Here is a 14,745-nt window from a genome sequence, read left to right as displayed (position 1 = left end):
CACGTGGAAGCAAAAGAAGCAACGAAGGATTTGATGGATGGGTTTGGTTAGGAGAAAAGAATTCCAGAGAAGAAGAAGGCAGTAGAAGCCAAAATGTTGAGAATTTTCAAAAAAATTAAACAATCCTAGGAGAGGAGCGCGCCGGGCGCACGTGGGACGGTCCGTCACATGCGGCGCGCCCGCGCCGGGCCGAGGCACCGACGAAAAGAAAAGCGAAACAAGGTCAAACTCGCATCTCTCACGCATCCGTCGGGGCTCCCGGTTTTGCGGTGCGCAGCGGATAGATGGGCCAAAACGACGCTCGGTGCGGTTGCGGATCGTGGAGGCGCGCGCGGATGCCGAGACGCGCGCTAGCTAGGCCGTCGGCAGCGGTGGATTAACCGGGCCGGATGGTGGCAAAAACTCCGAAATTTCGCGGATCTCGTCGTAGCCGTTGCAGCCACTCAGCCAGGCATGGTCGTCCGGTACGTCCGCCTCAGTAGTCCGAGTCTTTGACCGATGGGCGGCTGGGCGCCGTCACGCGCGGCGCGGTTGAATAGTGTTCGAACCTTGGGTCATATATTCATATGTCTCTTTGCCTTTTCCCTGTCCCAAAGGCTGAATTCTCTCTTCCGAGCGACAGGATAACCCGAACTTGGTCGCAAAAACAAACAGGGCCAAATGACCAAATAGCAACAGCACGTTGAGCTTTATCCGTGCGGTTGGAGAAAGTAGTGTTACATATATATTTGGTGAACTTATATTTATTAAGAGTATCTTCCTCTCCTGATTCAGTCATGTAAGAGAGATCAAGTATCTCTATCACGTATTGGTTCGCCGTGGTCGCAGATATGAAACTTCATTTTTCAGTCTTTTACACGCACATGTTACTTTTCTAGTAGTAGTAGATAGCTAGGTCAAAAGTCACGTTCCCTATTGGCTATTGCCCTCGACACCGGTCGCCCCTACCTGATAGTAACGCCCAAACCAGTAATCTGGCAAGAAGTTATACGTGCGTACGAGCTACCTGCAGTAGAGTTTCCATGGATGCTTGAAAAACCCAGCAACTTAACGATCGACCGTGACGCGTGCGTGTACAACCGGGACACTATTTGCAGGGGAAAGTAAACGAGCGAGCATCATGCACAGTATAGTGGCACCCATAGTCACATGACTCGCATAGCAACGCCCCCGCAACAGTACAAGCGCCACGTACATCGCCATATCCCGACAGAGCAGAGAAGAGATCGTGTGGGTTGCCACACTTGGTGGCCGGTCAGCAATAATATCCATCAGGTACACGATGTCGTCACTCGTCGGCTAGCTAGCTGGGTCGAATGGCTACGAATTGAGACCGAATGTAACTAGCGCTAGTGTACGTGCTCTGGCACTCCAACATGATCACATGAAAACAAGAGAGACGGCCGATCGAGCGCGCCGAAGACGCATGCAAACAGAAGCAGGTGCATCTGGTGGAGGCCCCGGCCAGAGATGGCCAGCCGGGCCCGGGCGAGCGGCAAGGCAAGGCAAAATCACGACCTCGCGCGCGAGATCGTATTCGCGAACCCGGACGTCTACGCAGTAAAACGCAAGTGGTGGTGGGAATCGTGGGATCACGGAATCGTTCGCCGAATGCACGCACGCTGCCACGCGTGGCCGGCTGAGCGGGGAACTGTCGACATGCACACGCGGATCGGTGCAGCGGGCATCGCGCGCACCTGCTCGCGCGGCAGCCTCCCCGGGCCCCAGCCGACCGGTCCTACGCTACGTCGCTACCTCCATGAACGATTTCGTCGCCTTCCGCTCCGCTGTTTTGCAATTACAACAGTTAAAATTTCAATTTTTAAATTTAATTTAATACTTAATTTTTAACCTTTTTATTGTAGTTTGTTTTATAATTATTTTAATCGTTATGGATACAAGACTTGTATAAAAGTTTTGTCGTAAAAACACGTTTTCGTTTTTCAACCGAAAACCGAAACGATGGGTCTCGTTTCCCGTCATCAAACCCTCTCCGATGCGTGTTTCCCCAGTTGCCGCCTGTCCACGCACGCCCTCGATCGATCGCACGGCGCAGCACTCACGCCCGTCCTTCATTCCCGCTTGGATTGCTTGCCGAGTCTTTCAGCCTTTCTATATTTCAATCGACCAAACCATTGCCCGACCGGTCTTATCACCGTTACGTCATCCGCTGTACTGTGCAACTCTGCTTGATTCGCCGCCGCTATTTAGGTTTGTTTAGTCTCTAATTTTTTTTTAAAAACATCACATCAAAACTTTAAACAAATATTTGAAGTATTAAACATAGTCTAATTATAAAACAAATTTCAGATTCCGCCTGAAAACCGCTAGACGAATTTTTTGAGTCTAATTAATTCGTCATTAACATATGTTGGTTACTGTAGCACTTATGACTAATCACGTTCTAATTACGCTCAAAAGATGTGTCTCACTATTTTCTCCATAACTGTGTAATTAGTTTTAATGTTTATATATATATATATTTAATGTTTCATTTAATTGTTCCGTTGGAATTTACAAATTTATTAGTACTGACCGAGTTTAGTTCACGTGGATTAGGCCTTGTTTAGTTTAAAAAAAAATTTAAAAAATCACATCGAATCTTTGGACACCTAAATAAAGTATAAATATAGATGAATCAAAAAACTAATTGTACAGCTACGGAAGAAATCTTGAGATAAATCTTTTGAGCCTAATTAGTCCATGATTAGCCATAAGTGCTATAGTAATCAATATGTGCTAATGATAGATTAATTAGGCTCAAAAAATCCGTCTCGTGATTTCCAGGCTAGCGGTGAAATTCGTTTTTTCATTCATGTTCGAAAACCTCTCACAATATTCGGTCAAACATCTAACGTGACACCTCCTAGAAGATTTTTCAATCTAAACGGGCCGAAGATTTCGCTGGCACCATACCTGCTCCATACTACTATTGTTTATTAGTTTGTCCTCATGTATAGATTAATTATAGCTCTACGGCTAAGGAAAATAAAAGAATATCCTCGATCGAGTATATTCTAGTAGATTTTTCTGGTCGCACACGGTCTAGCTCGCTTGTGTTTTTTTTGCTTCTTTGCTTCGGTGGAAACAGACGTGGATTAATCAGCATTTCCACATGCAAGGGGTGATTGAAAAAAAAACAAATGTCATAATTGCAAAGAAAAACAATTTAAGGTACGCCACATTATTGGTGGCTTTGATGCCGACGAGCAAGGACACATCGAGCGGGGAGGTGAGTAGTGGGGGCAGGGAACTCAATCTACCAATGCCACCCATGGTTAGGAGACGAAAACAACATGATGAGCTACTGTAATTCATCTATATCCATGTAATTTTAGATGTTCAGAAAAATCGTGGTAATTTAGTGTATCTTTGGGCACGTTCTTTTCGTTTTCTAAATTAGCCCATATGCCTCATACAAAACAATAAAAATATAATTAGCATATAATTAATTGAAAACTAAATATTAAAAAGTTAAAAATAGTTTTATTTAATATTTAATTATGCAAGAAACCTTTGAATGTATAAGCACATAATGATTTAATTTATCGCATAAATAAATCATGACATTATAAAGCGAAAGCATGGCAACACATGGATCAACCAATATGAACAAATCTAATCTAAACATGTATGCAAAATAGCTACACACGAATAAATTAAATAAATGCAGAACTAGATTAAATATAATTAATCTATACCGAAGGTGGTTCTGAGGAGGATTGGTAGCGCATGAACGACTCACGGCGTAGGATGTTGACGACGGCAAGCCGCGACCGATCAATGGGGAAGACGAACCGTCGTTGACGAACAACGAGCAGTTGCGCAGAGCACTTTCCAAAAACCTTATTCGTCACGGAGACTTGCTCTCCCGATCCCCGGCAGAGGGGGTGGAGTACACGACGGATAGCGAGCCGATACTTATAGGACGTGTGATCAGCATGCCTACCATATCGTAACCGAATTAGATAAGCTTCCAAAACTAATCACCGGAATTTCCGGGCCCGAGCCAAGCTCGAGCGTGTGTATTTCTCTATTTCTTTCTTGCTAAAGAGCCTAAAAAACACTTTCCTATTTAAGTAGGTCTCACTCTCATAAACTAACAGGGTGGTACTAAAGGTTCACATGCATGCTTTCATGAGATGGACTTTTGTGATTTTTCTAAAAATTATTCCACATATAAGGCTTTAGCCTAATCATTAATTCCAAGAGAAACCTCTCTATAGACAATGTTTACACGAAACACACCTTTTAGCCATTGGATTATCGTAGACAACCCCTTAAACAAATTGCTGTACGTCCTGGTTGTTTAGCTTTATCCAATAAGAAAAGGAATCAGAACTGCAGGCTGCACTTGTGACACTTGCAATCCCCAGTTGGACAGGCAATTAGGCATATAATAAAAAGCTAGCTTTCCCCTTCAACGCCGTGAGAGGAGAAAACGCACAAAATTTAATGATTTATCTCCCTTTGGACCTGCTTAATTTATTGCAAACCGACAACATGGGTGTTAGAGCAAGTTCAATCGCCAACTACTGGCTCCAATTCATCTATAGTTAATCTAATAGTCAATTCATATAATAGTTACATATAAAATATTAGTACATGGTCCCACATGTCATACAAACACTGTTTTGAAGTCCGTATGCAGCTGGCTACAAATTAGTAGCTCACATCTCTTCTCTCTCCACTTTTATCTCTTTGAAATATACTTATAGCTAGTTTATAGTTTGCTATTGTACCTGCTCTTAGAGCAAATTTAATCGTAAAGCCAATTTACTAGCTATAAGCTTATACTCTCTTCATATTTTTATGTATGACACGTTGACTTTTAGGATTACGTTTGACTATTCGTCTTATTCAAAATTTATATCCAAATATACAAAATTATAATGCATACTTAAAGTTTCTATAATAATAAATCATATTATAACAAAATAATTAATAATTGTATATTTTTTTAATAAGACGAATGGTCAAACGTGACCTAAAAGTCAATGGCATCATATAAAAAATATAGAGGAGTATTATAGTCAACACATATAATAGATTAGCTATAATTTTTATCTCTTATCTCTTTCTCTCACCTTTGCATTTAATGTATTTTTCTTAGAGCTGATGTATAGCTGGCTCTTGTATGAGAGCCAACCTCACCATTTTTTTCATTATCTCTTTTCTCCATATCAGTTTATCGTCAACTTATATTCTACTGTTATACTTGTCGTAAAGTAAACAATAGATATCTCAGGCATGTGCTTAAGAATCCCGGACACGTAAGAAAGAAAACAGTCCAACTTAAATTATGTTTCCGGCTTTGTGTTTTTCTTGGTGCCAAACAGCAAGCGATTCTCTGCCTCCCAGCGATGCATAAAGACAATCGTTTCGTTGGACTAAAAACAACAAAAATGCTCAGTGCAATGGTGGACGGGGAGAACATCGTGCCACAGAGCGAAAAACCTTTGATTAGATGATACTGTTTAACTGTATCGTATTGCGACCCAGCAAATCAAGGCATGCTTACACGTGCACCGATTTATTTCTCCTCGCGTCAACACGCACACCTGGTCCTTGGAGGCTCAAGCTAAGCAAAGCGAAACATCCAGATCTGCAGCCCATGTTACGTTTATAGTTAAAATTTAAATTTTCAATAATAAATTTAGTTTTTAGATAACTAAGAACACATATATAAAAGATTTATTTATGAATTATTCTTATTTGCGAATGTATGGTTTATTTTTCTTAGAGAAGGAAACAAACAAGCCTTGATTTTGGTCGTGACCCCCAGCAAATCTCACTATCAGAGAGCACTCGCAAGCAGTAGGCCCGTGACCGTGAATCGGTGGCTGACGAAGCAGAGCCTCGTCTCCTCTGCTTTCCGCGGCTATATAAACTCTCGGGGCCAACGGTTTGCGAGGCGCCAAACACACGACACGTTCTCCACACGCACGCACGAACGAACGCACGGGACCTCGGTGAACCGACCAATGGAGACCCCGACTCTGACCACGCTGCTCAAGGCGGCTGTGGCCAGCTTCCCGTCTCGCCGCGCCATCGCCGTCCCGGGCAAGCTTGAGCTGTCGCACGCGGCGCTCGATGCGCTCGTCGACGCCGCGGCCGCAAGGCTGGCTGCTGATGCCGGAGTGCTCCCCGGACACGTCGTTGCGCTCGCGTTCCCCAACACCGTCGAGCTGGTGATCATGTTCTTGGCGGTGATCCGGGCGCGCGCGGTGGCGGCGCCGCTGAACCCGGCGTACACGCAGGAGGAGTTCGAGTTCTACCTCTCCGACTCCGGGGCGCGTCTCCTCATCACCAACGCCGAGGGCAACGTCGCCGCGCAGGCGGCTGCTTCCAAGCTGGGTCTCACCCACACCACCGCCCTCAAGGACGCGGCTGGTCAGGTACACCTCTCCGCCTTCCCCAGCTCCGGCGCGGTCCAGGACCATCCGGGCTTCGCGAACGAGCCGTCCGACGTGGCGCTGTTCCTGCACACCTCCGGCACGACGAGCCGGCCCAAGGGCGTGCCGCTCTCGCAGCGCAACCTGGCGGCGTCCGTCCAGAACATCCGCAGCGTGTATCGCCTCACCGAGACGGACGCGACGGTGATCGTGCTCCCGCTCTTCCACGTCCACGGCCTCCTCTGCGGCCTGCTCGCCTCCCTGGCGTCGGGCGCGTCCGTGACGCTCCCGGCGGCGGGGCGCTTCTCGGGGTCCACCTTCTGGACCGACATGCGGGCGGCTGGCGCGACGTGGTACACGGCGGTGCCGACGATCCACCAGATCATCATCGACCGGCACACGTCCAAGCCGGAGGCCGAGTACCCGGCGCTCCGGTTCATCCGCAGCTGCAGCGCGTCCCTGGCGCCGGTGATCATGGAGAAGCTGGAGGCGGCGTTCGGTGCGCCGGTGGTGGAGGCGTACGCGATGACGGAGGCGTCGCACCTGATGACGTCGAACCCGCTGCCGCAGGACGGGCCGCGGAAGGCCGGGTCGGTGGGTCGCCCAGTGGGGCAGGAGATGGCGATCCTGGACGAGGAGGGGCGCCATGTGGAAGCCGGCAAGAGCGGCGAGGTGTGCGTGCGCGGCGCCAACGTGACGAGCGGGTACAAGGGGAACCCGGAGGCGAACGAGGCGGCGTTCCGGTTCGGGTGGTTCCACACCGGCGACATCGGCGTCGTCGACGAGGAGGGCTACCTCCGCCTCGTCGGGCGCATCAAGGAGCTTATCAACCGCGGCGGCGAGAAGATCTCCCCCATCGAGGTGGACTCTGTGCTGCTCGGCCACCCGGCCATCGCGCAGGCCGTGGCGTTCGGCGTGCCCGACGCCAAGTACGGCGAGGAGATCAACTGCGCCGTGATCCCGCGGGACGGCGTGTCGCTCAGCGAGGAGGAGGTGGTGTCCTACTGCCGGAGGAACCTGGCGGCGTTCAAGGTGCCCAAGAAGGTGTACATCGCCGACGAGCTGCCCAAGACGGCCACCGGCAAGATCCAACGCCGCATCGTTGCTCAGCACTTCGTCGTGCTGCCGGCCAAGGCGTGATCTGATCTCGCCTCTCCCCGTGCATGTGCATGCGACCACCAACCGTTGTATCGTATTGTATGCACCTAGCACAAGAATTTTGTTGCTTCATTACTTAGCTAGCAAGCGTGCATTGGGTTGGTTCATGCTGACAAAAAGTAACGAGCAATAAAATTTCGTTTTCCCGTCCTCTCTCGTGCGTGTTGATTATTGATTCGTCAACCACTCGTACAGCTGCATGCTGCTCGTGTTCTCGCGCGTACGACTGCACAGGAATCGCCCACTTTTATTTACCGGTCGAGAGGAAAACGCGGCCCCGTGGCATATTCTGGAACGCAGTGGTGGATTGGATACCGCCCAGGCCAGACCCAGTTGCGCCGATTTGGTGGTTCAGTTTGTTGGGATGCGACGGGGAAACGACAAGCATTTCCACGTCAAAATGATCTTACCGCCGAGCCGTTTCTGCCTTTCTTGGAACAAAATTTCGTCAGCGATGACGTGCCGCGCCTCCGGCGCCATGCTGGCCGGTGGCGACGGCGACGTTTCCTCAAAGCCACAAAACTCATCAATCAATCAACGATCCAACGATCGTCGGCTTGCCGGATTAAGAAACGATGGATGGACGCAGGCCCCAACGTGGTGCCCCACATAAGGAAGTGGTGGGTGCCCGGCGCCGCGCCCGAATTTATTTATTATTTTGTAAATCTTTTCGATATATATATCAAAAAATAAACCAATATACTTAAAACTTATTTATAAAATTTATCTATTTGGCAACGCCAGCTAAACCACTAAATCGAAGTGGCAAAAAACAAAGTCACTCCATCTTATTGTTATTCTACCATGTTAAATGGAATAGGGTGGCCCATGATCAAACAGTTTATATTTAAAAATACTCTCTCTGTTTATGTTAGCTTATAAAACGTTCTAGTTTTTCTAAATTTATTAATGAACCAAAATATATGTTATACATATTCAGATTTGTTGGTATTCATATGAATACAGAGAAAAACTAAAACATATTATAATCTAAAATAGAGAAAATAAGTTTATGAAAAATTGTTTTTAAATATAAGTATTAAAAAGGTTCTAGATCAAAAAAAGAACTCCCGACGCCCGCGCCACAAAACAACGATCTCGCAACGCAATCCCTGTAGAGAATTGCAGCCACAGCCCACGGAGCCCACACTGGCCACGGTGGCACGGTGCCACGGTCAGGAGATGACCGAGACGAGGAGATCCCGATGGAGTTCGACCCGTGCAGGTTCCAAAACCACGGGATCGCTCGGCGCTCGCGAGGCGAGCCCTTCCTTGGCTGGCGCCGGCTCACCTCCTGTATCCATGGAGCCGGACGCGTGCTCGCCCCTGCACCTTGCCCTATCTCTGACTCGCGTTTGCCTGGAGAAATCTCTGTGGATGCATCAGGATAGCAGCATGCCAAGTTGGAGGAAACGCAAAACAGAAACCTGACCCAATATTTGGATGAAAAAACCATGCCGATTCCAACAATCCAGCCCAATTGCGGACTGTGTGCTGCGTGCAAGCGTGCAACTGTGCAACACACGTTTCATCTAATTTCTGACCGGTGGGGCATTGCAGAGACACCTGCAGCGCGACGCCGGCAAACAACTGTAAACCGTACAGCATTATGAGCGTCAAAACAGTCAGTACAGTATCACGGCCAAACTGAGCTGGTGCCTGCCTGCTCGTGCGTCTCAGCTTTCTGTATATTCCGAGCATGCGATGGCCATGATCAGATCAATATTAGTGTGTGCGATGTGACGACGAATTTACAGTGGTAAGAACGGTATGCTACAACGCCAGGGCGAGCTCGGCCCATGCTAGTGAGGATTCCTTCAGGATGGCGGCCGCCGACAGGTCGATCCCATTCTCCAGCACTCCTGTGATGATCTGCATCGACGGTCTCTTGGATGGGTCAGGGTCGATGCAGCGACTTACCACGCTGCAGATCACCGCGAGGTCCTCTGTTCTGACATTGGTCAGCTCAGGATCGACAAGCTTACCGATCTCCTCTGGCTGCTGCAGATACTTGATGGCCTGTAGAAAATGTAGAGACTGCATAATCAGAATGAGCGGTGCAAATATTCAATGAAAATAATATTCCAGACTGCAGGCTCCTGTTTATAACTGTACTTCTGAACCAGATGTTTTCTTTTAAACCATTCTGAGTCTGGTGGAACTAGGCTCTGGAGCAGACTTTAGACTCAATTTGCAAAAATATTTTAGAAATGTCTCACCCAGTCAATCAAATAGCCCTTGTCCTTGCAATAAGGAAGCCGTCCGCTGATGATCTCCAGTAAAATGACTCCAAATGCAAACGTATTCGCTTGGATATCCGCTTGTTTGTCCTCTGAAGAATCCAAGTTGCCAGGGAAAGAGGATTTGTTGCTGATGCGACCAGGAGCCTTCTCATGTTTATGTTTGGTGAACATCATTTTCCAGCATTCAAAATCAACCAGCTGAAAACAAAAACAGAAAATAAATGTGTTTCTCTCACCAGGTTGGAAAGTATTGCACTCGATAAGGGTGAACAGACAAGGCTATCTCTGAAGGAAAAAAAAATCATGTACCCTACCTTAGGAGTAAAATCTTCTGTAACATATACAGAGTTGGAATTGAGCTCAGAGATAGCAAATGGAGGCTGCAGCTCAGTATGCAAATATCTTAGACCCTGCGCGATGCCAATGGCTATTTTCATTCGTCTAAGCCAAGATAACTGGGCTCCTTCTCCATCTGACAACATCAGAAAATCAAAAACTGCACATCTACACATGAAATATGGAATGATTATGCATCACAGAATCATCAGAAAATAAAGAGATACTTACAATGTAGGTGCTCAAAAAGGGTTCCGTTGGATGCATATTCAAATACTAGCATCCTGGAAAATGGATCACTTTCTCTGCAATAGCCAAGAAATTTCGCTATGTTCTCATGATTCAACCTTGCCAGGTCAATAACCTAAAATGCAAGACCATTAATTTGGGACAAAATACTGTTCTCACACCAGAATTTTGCAAAGCATACCTTGTTTTGGTAAAACAGTTCATGGTGGCTAGTCCAATGACCTTCAAAAGCACATAGTGATATGACAGAAACCTCAGGTCCATCCTTCATGGTTCCTTTGTATACTACAGTCTCAGGAGATGAACCAATAATGTTGCTAAAATCCTCACAAGCTACTTCAAGCTCCTGACGGCTTAACTTTGGAAGACTTTTCAGCACATCAGAATCTGGTGAGAGCATTATGACATTAAACACAGTATTTGGAAAGCACAATGATCAATTTATGAACGCTCTTGTTCCACAATAAACTTAACACTAACCAATCAATACTGTTATTTCATCACTCCAACTTTTTGATCTATTCCACGAGGATATTTTTATCGATGGCTTTAGCTTGCAGCTTCTGGAAGCAGTAATTGCACCAGTGATTACAAAAACAAGCAGAAGAACACCAGTTGAAATTTCTAAAACAAGAAGCCATGTTGGTTGTGGCGATCTTTCATGTTTATGGTCAGAAGTGGGATGCTTGAATCCCTTGACGCCACCTCGCTGGCCAGCCGCAGAACCACCTAAGACAAATGGGTGGATTCAGTCAATATCAGTAGAGTGGTACTCAGATAGTAAAGAAATGTGTGAACTGGGCATTGCTCAGTTGGCTAAAATAGCCATCGTGCACACAGCTCACCCGGGTTCAATTCTAATTCCTAAGTGATCGCAAAAACTCGGATGTCCCACCAGTGGTTGTGTACATCCGGTGGATGTAGAGGCTGGGTCTTATCCCATTTAAAAAAAAAAAGAGTAAAGAAATGCAACCAATGTAATTGGTATGCAAAATTCAGTGGTGTTTTGCGCCAGTTCCCCATGTTGGGAATAGCTTACCGATTTAGCTTAAATTCAATAGCCGGCTTCTTGGCTTTAAGTTTTGTGATCTTTTTCTTAAAATTTTTAAAGATGGAGTACTGAAGCACCTCCAATTATCTGAATATGTCATGTTGAACATGCAATGATCAAGGGGGCTGTCTCAGTCTTCCGTTGACTGCTCAAAAAGTAGTGAAACTGTAGTAAAGGGCTGTACTGAATGCAGATAAAAGGAAGGGCAAAATTCTGCCTATCATGAACATAATGATGGTAGACTCACTCCACAGACAAATTTTGCAAGTGTAAGGTATTAATCACAATGTCACTTGCAGGTACATCGTGAAATCACAATAAAGGACACATGCTGAAGTAATCCTGTCAATGCTAGAAGGCAAGATACATACTTATACAAATTTGAAAAGCCCTCTGCCGGATAGAGTACTCATCCTGTAAGCAGTTCCCTTGGAAACTTGACCTGCAAACAAGACATGTAAATGGACGGACTTTGAAGCAGTAGCAAGCACTCTTTATAGTACCTTGGAAGATACTTCAAGCACGGTGGGATTTTTCCAACAAGAAAGTTGTATGAGAAATCTCCAACATTTAATCGAGGAGAAGGGCATAGCCCATTGTGAGCCATGAATCTGATGGAGCAAAATGAAACTAAATCAGATAAGTAGCAAGCAAATAGTGAAACATGGTCAAATATAGATTCTGCACAGGCTCACTGCCAGATGTCTTGAAGAAGGAAATATTAAAGAAGTTGCTGCACAGATTAAATAAGTATCAGAAGTTGCTACTTAGTCCTTTCCTTTTTATCATCCCCAAAATTTACTGCCAAACTAGGTTGAGGAGAAAATTTTGAAGAGAGGGACAGACAAATACAGTCAGCATGTTATCATAGCTTTGGTGACATGAATATATAGAAATATAGAAATAGAATACAAGAGCACACATATTTGAAGGGAATAATGTGACAGGTTTGTATGATTAATATGGAAAATGCATCTGCAATCTTGATCATCAATTATAAAAGGAGTCAGCACAAGTCACCAACCCACTATTGGCCGTAGGAGAAAAACCAGAACCATTGCTTCCAGGTATTGATCCTTTTAGTCTATTCCGGTCCAACCTCAGCTGAACAAGATTCTGAAGCTTGCCCAGCTCGGATGGTATATTCCCAGTCAACCCATTGGAATGGAAGTTTCTACGGCAGATGAATGGAATCAGCCTTAGTTTTGATAGTAAAGAGGCACAACAACAGGAAAATCATGAATATACAAACAAATCAATTGGCATCTTACATTACGCTTATGCTGTTCAATCCAGCAAGTTCAGGAGGTATAGGGCCAGTAAGCCTATTAACACCCAAATCCAAGACCCTAAGGTTCCTCAGTGAGCCTAGTTGTTTTGGGATTGTGCCAAAAAGCATGTTGCGATCCAAATACCTGCCCAAAAAAGTGGCCTTCAGAAACCTTGAAGGTAATAGGTTATCACAAACTAGTTGAAAGCACAATAAAACAGAACATACAACTCTTGCAAGAAGCTCAGTTGTCCAAGTTCTGGCGCGATAAATCCCTTCAGCGATGAGTTTGACAGCTTCCTGCAAGGTGCGGAATCATCCTAGTCATGGCTCATGCCCAGCAATTCCATCTCAGAAAGAGTTTGACTGATTGTCCAAATACAGATTTTAGTTGACGTTTCCTTGCAAACCAAATATACCAACTACTACATATCTAAATGGCACATCACACTCCATTATCTCCAGCTGTTTGCACATGCAATATGTGTCTATGTCAAAGATATACAGCATGTACAGCTCCAAAGATAATTTAGTGGCAGTGCTAAGTATCAAACACGTCTTCACTTACAAACGTGTACACGCTGATATAAACCTAATAAATCACCTTTTCCTCCCCACTTTAAGTACGCAGCAAAGTTGAACAGGATTTGATATTACCGGTTAGCAAGTACTCCACAGTAGTAACCAGTAAAGCAGTAGGTAGAACATTATTGAGATCCAGCTGACCGAAAGGGGATGTTTCTTACAGGGAGATCACGGAGCCCTGCGGCGAGGAGCAGATCACCCCGTGCCAGTCGCAGGCGTTCCCGTCCGCATCGCTCCAGTCCGCGAGCGCCGACTTGGGGTCCTCGATGATTGCGCGCTTGAACGCGATGAGCGCCGAGACTAGCACGAGCGGAGCAAAACGCGTGTGAGACAGGAAAAAAAGCGGCACATTTCGCACAGAGTGAAGCATGGAGGAACAGAATGAGAGTACGAGACACAGGAAAAGCGTTGGTCACAGATCAGAAATGCACGTAGAAATGGAGGTGAAATTCGAGTATTAAGCACAAAATTTCGCCGGAACATACCAAAATTCCCGTCCCGTCCACTGCTTAACAAGTGAAAAATTGGAAGCAGAGAGATCAGAATCAAAATCTGAACACACATTTCAAACTGGGCGAAAAAATGTAACAAAAAAAAGCAGTAAAATGCCTCCCAGAAACGGAATTCACAGGCAGCTCAAGTGCATAATTAGAAATGCACAACGAATTCAAAATAGAACTACCGAAATCCGTCCACGAAAGAAAAAAAAATAAAAGGAAAATAAGTCAAGAGGAAGAACTGAACACAGCGCAAGGAAGCGACAAACACCCACCGTCACTCGCAACCCCGCACTGGAACAGCACAGCCCCGCACTGCAAGGCGAGGAGGAGCCGGAGAACGAAGCAACCACCACCGCCCCAGCCACAATGCCCCATCTCCGAACCGCTCGCTCGAGCACACTGCCCCGCACACACACACTCTCCTCCACCCACAGAGAGAGATCGCCGCGACCGCGAGTTCACGGCGCCATGACCACGCTCCCGGCTCCCCTGTCTCGCCGCTGCTTGCTTCGCCCTCAGCACCAGCACCAAATGGGGGAGGAGGCGGAGCGTGGAGGTGGAGTTGGTTGGGGGGAGTGGGAGTGGGAGCAGTTGAGTAAAGAGGAGGAGGAGGAGCCGAGCACTAGCAATGGAAGCCGACGCAGAAAGAGAGAGAGAGGTAGACGAGGGTAGAAGCGAGGAGAATGTTGGGCTAATTTAGTGCGAGGAATTAAAATGGCGAGGGTGCGAGGCGGTGGCCGATTAAGTTATTCACGAGCACTATTAATTAATTAGGTTAATTCAGTACTTCTACTTAATTTATTAATTTCCCCCACCACTTACTACTTAGCACAACTATTATAGATCCTATTTGTTTTAACTTGTATTTATTGGCTTAAGCTTTCATGTTGTTTTTTTCTTAAGAAGGGGCTTACGTTCAATGTTGGATGCTCCCCTTACTTAATTATCTTTACTCGTA

The 14,745-nt window shown here is 46.1% G+C and overlaps 2 protein-coding genes across 2 annotated transcripts; one reads left to right on the top strand and one right to left on the bottom strand.

Annotated features, from left to right (window-relative positions):
- Positions 1 to 5,900: 5,900 nt before the first annotated feature.
- Positions 5,901 to 7,715, top strand: LOC102710977 (oxalate--CoA ligase). Its single transcript, XM_040523558.1, has one exon. It carries the CDS (start codon positions 5,985 to 5,987, stop codon positions 7,533 to 7,535), a length of 1,551 nt encoding a protein of 516 aa, XP_040379492.1. The 5' UTR covers positions 5,901 to 5,984; the 3' UTR covers positions 7,536 to 7,715.
- Positions 7,716 to 9,111: 1,396 nt separating this feature from the next.
- Positions 9,112 to 14,443, bottom strand: LOC102710694 (probable LRR receptor-like serine/threonine-protein kinase At1g63430). Its single transcript, XM_006653832.2, has 13 exons — positions 14,060 to 14,443; positions 13,449 to 13,587; positions 12,931 to 13,002; positions 12,704 to 12,847; positions 12,457 to 12,606; positions 11,936 to 12,043; positions 11,804 to 11,874; positions 10,862 to 11,110; positions 10,563 to 10,768; positions 10,364 to 10,496; positions 10,111 to 10,268; positions 9,773 to 9,994; positions 9,112 to 9,572 (listed from the first exon to the last, which is right to left on the bottom strand). Exons 1-13 carry the CDS (start codon positions 14,160 to 14,162, stop codon positions 9,327 to 9,329), a joined length of 2,001 nt encoding a protein of 666 aa, XP_006653895.1. The 5' UTR covers positions 14,163 to 14,443; the 3' UTR covers positions 9,112 to 9,326.
- Between the last annotated feature and the right edge of the window lie 302 nt (positions 14,444 to 14,745).

The sequence above is a fragment of the Oryza brachyantha genome, chromosome 4, assembly GCF_000231095.2.
Source record: "Oryza brachyantha chromosome 4, ObraRS2, whole genome shotgun sequence".
Lineage (NCBI taxonomy): Eukaryota > Viridiplantae > Streptophyta > Magnoliopsida > Poales > Poaceae > Oryza > Oryza brachyantha.
This window is presented reverse-complemented; position numbering and strand designations above follow the sequence as displayed.

What these genes read in the sequence shown, in the direction of transcription:
- LOC102710694 (XM_006653832.2), bottom strand. Translation starts at nt 14,162, where the DNA reads ATGGGGCATTGTGGCTGGGGCGGTGGTGGTTGCTTCGTTCTCCGGCTC. An exon ending in GGCTTTTCAAATTTGTATAA is followed by an intron (nt 11,111 to 11,803) that starts GTATGTATCTTG and finishes CATTTGTCTTAG; the next exon opens with GTGGTTCTGCGGCTGGCCAG. An exon ending in CAGAAGATTTTACTCCTAAG is followed by an intron (nt 9,995 to 10,110) that starts GTAGGGTACATG and finishes TTTTGTTTTCAG; the next exon opens with CTGGTTGATTTTGAATGCTG.
- LOC102710977 (XM_040523558.1), top strand. Translation starts at nt 5,985, where the DNA reads ATGGAGACCCCGACTCTGACCACGCTGCTCAAGGCGGCTGTGGCCAGC.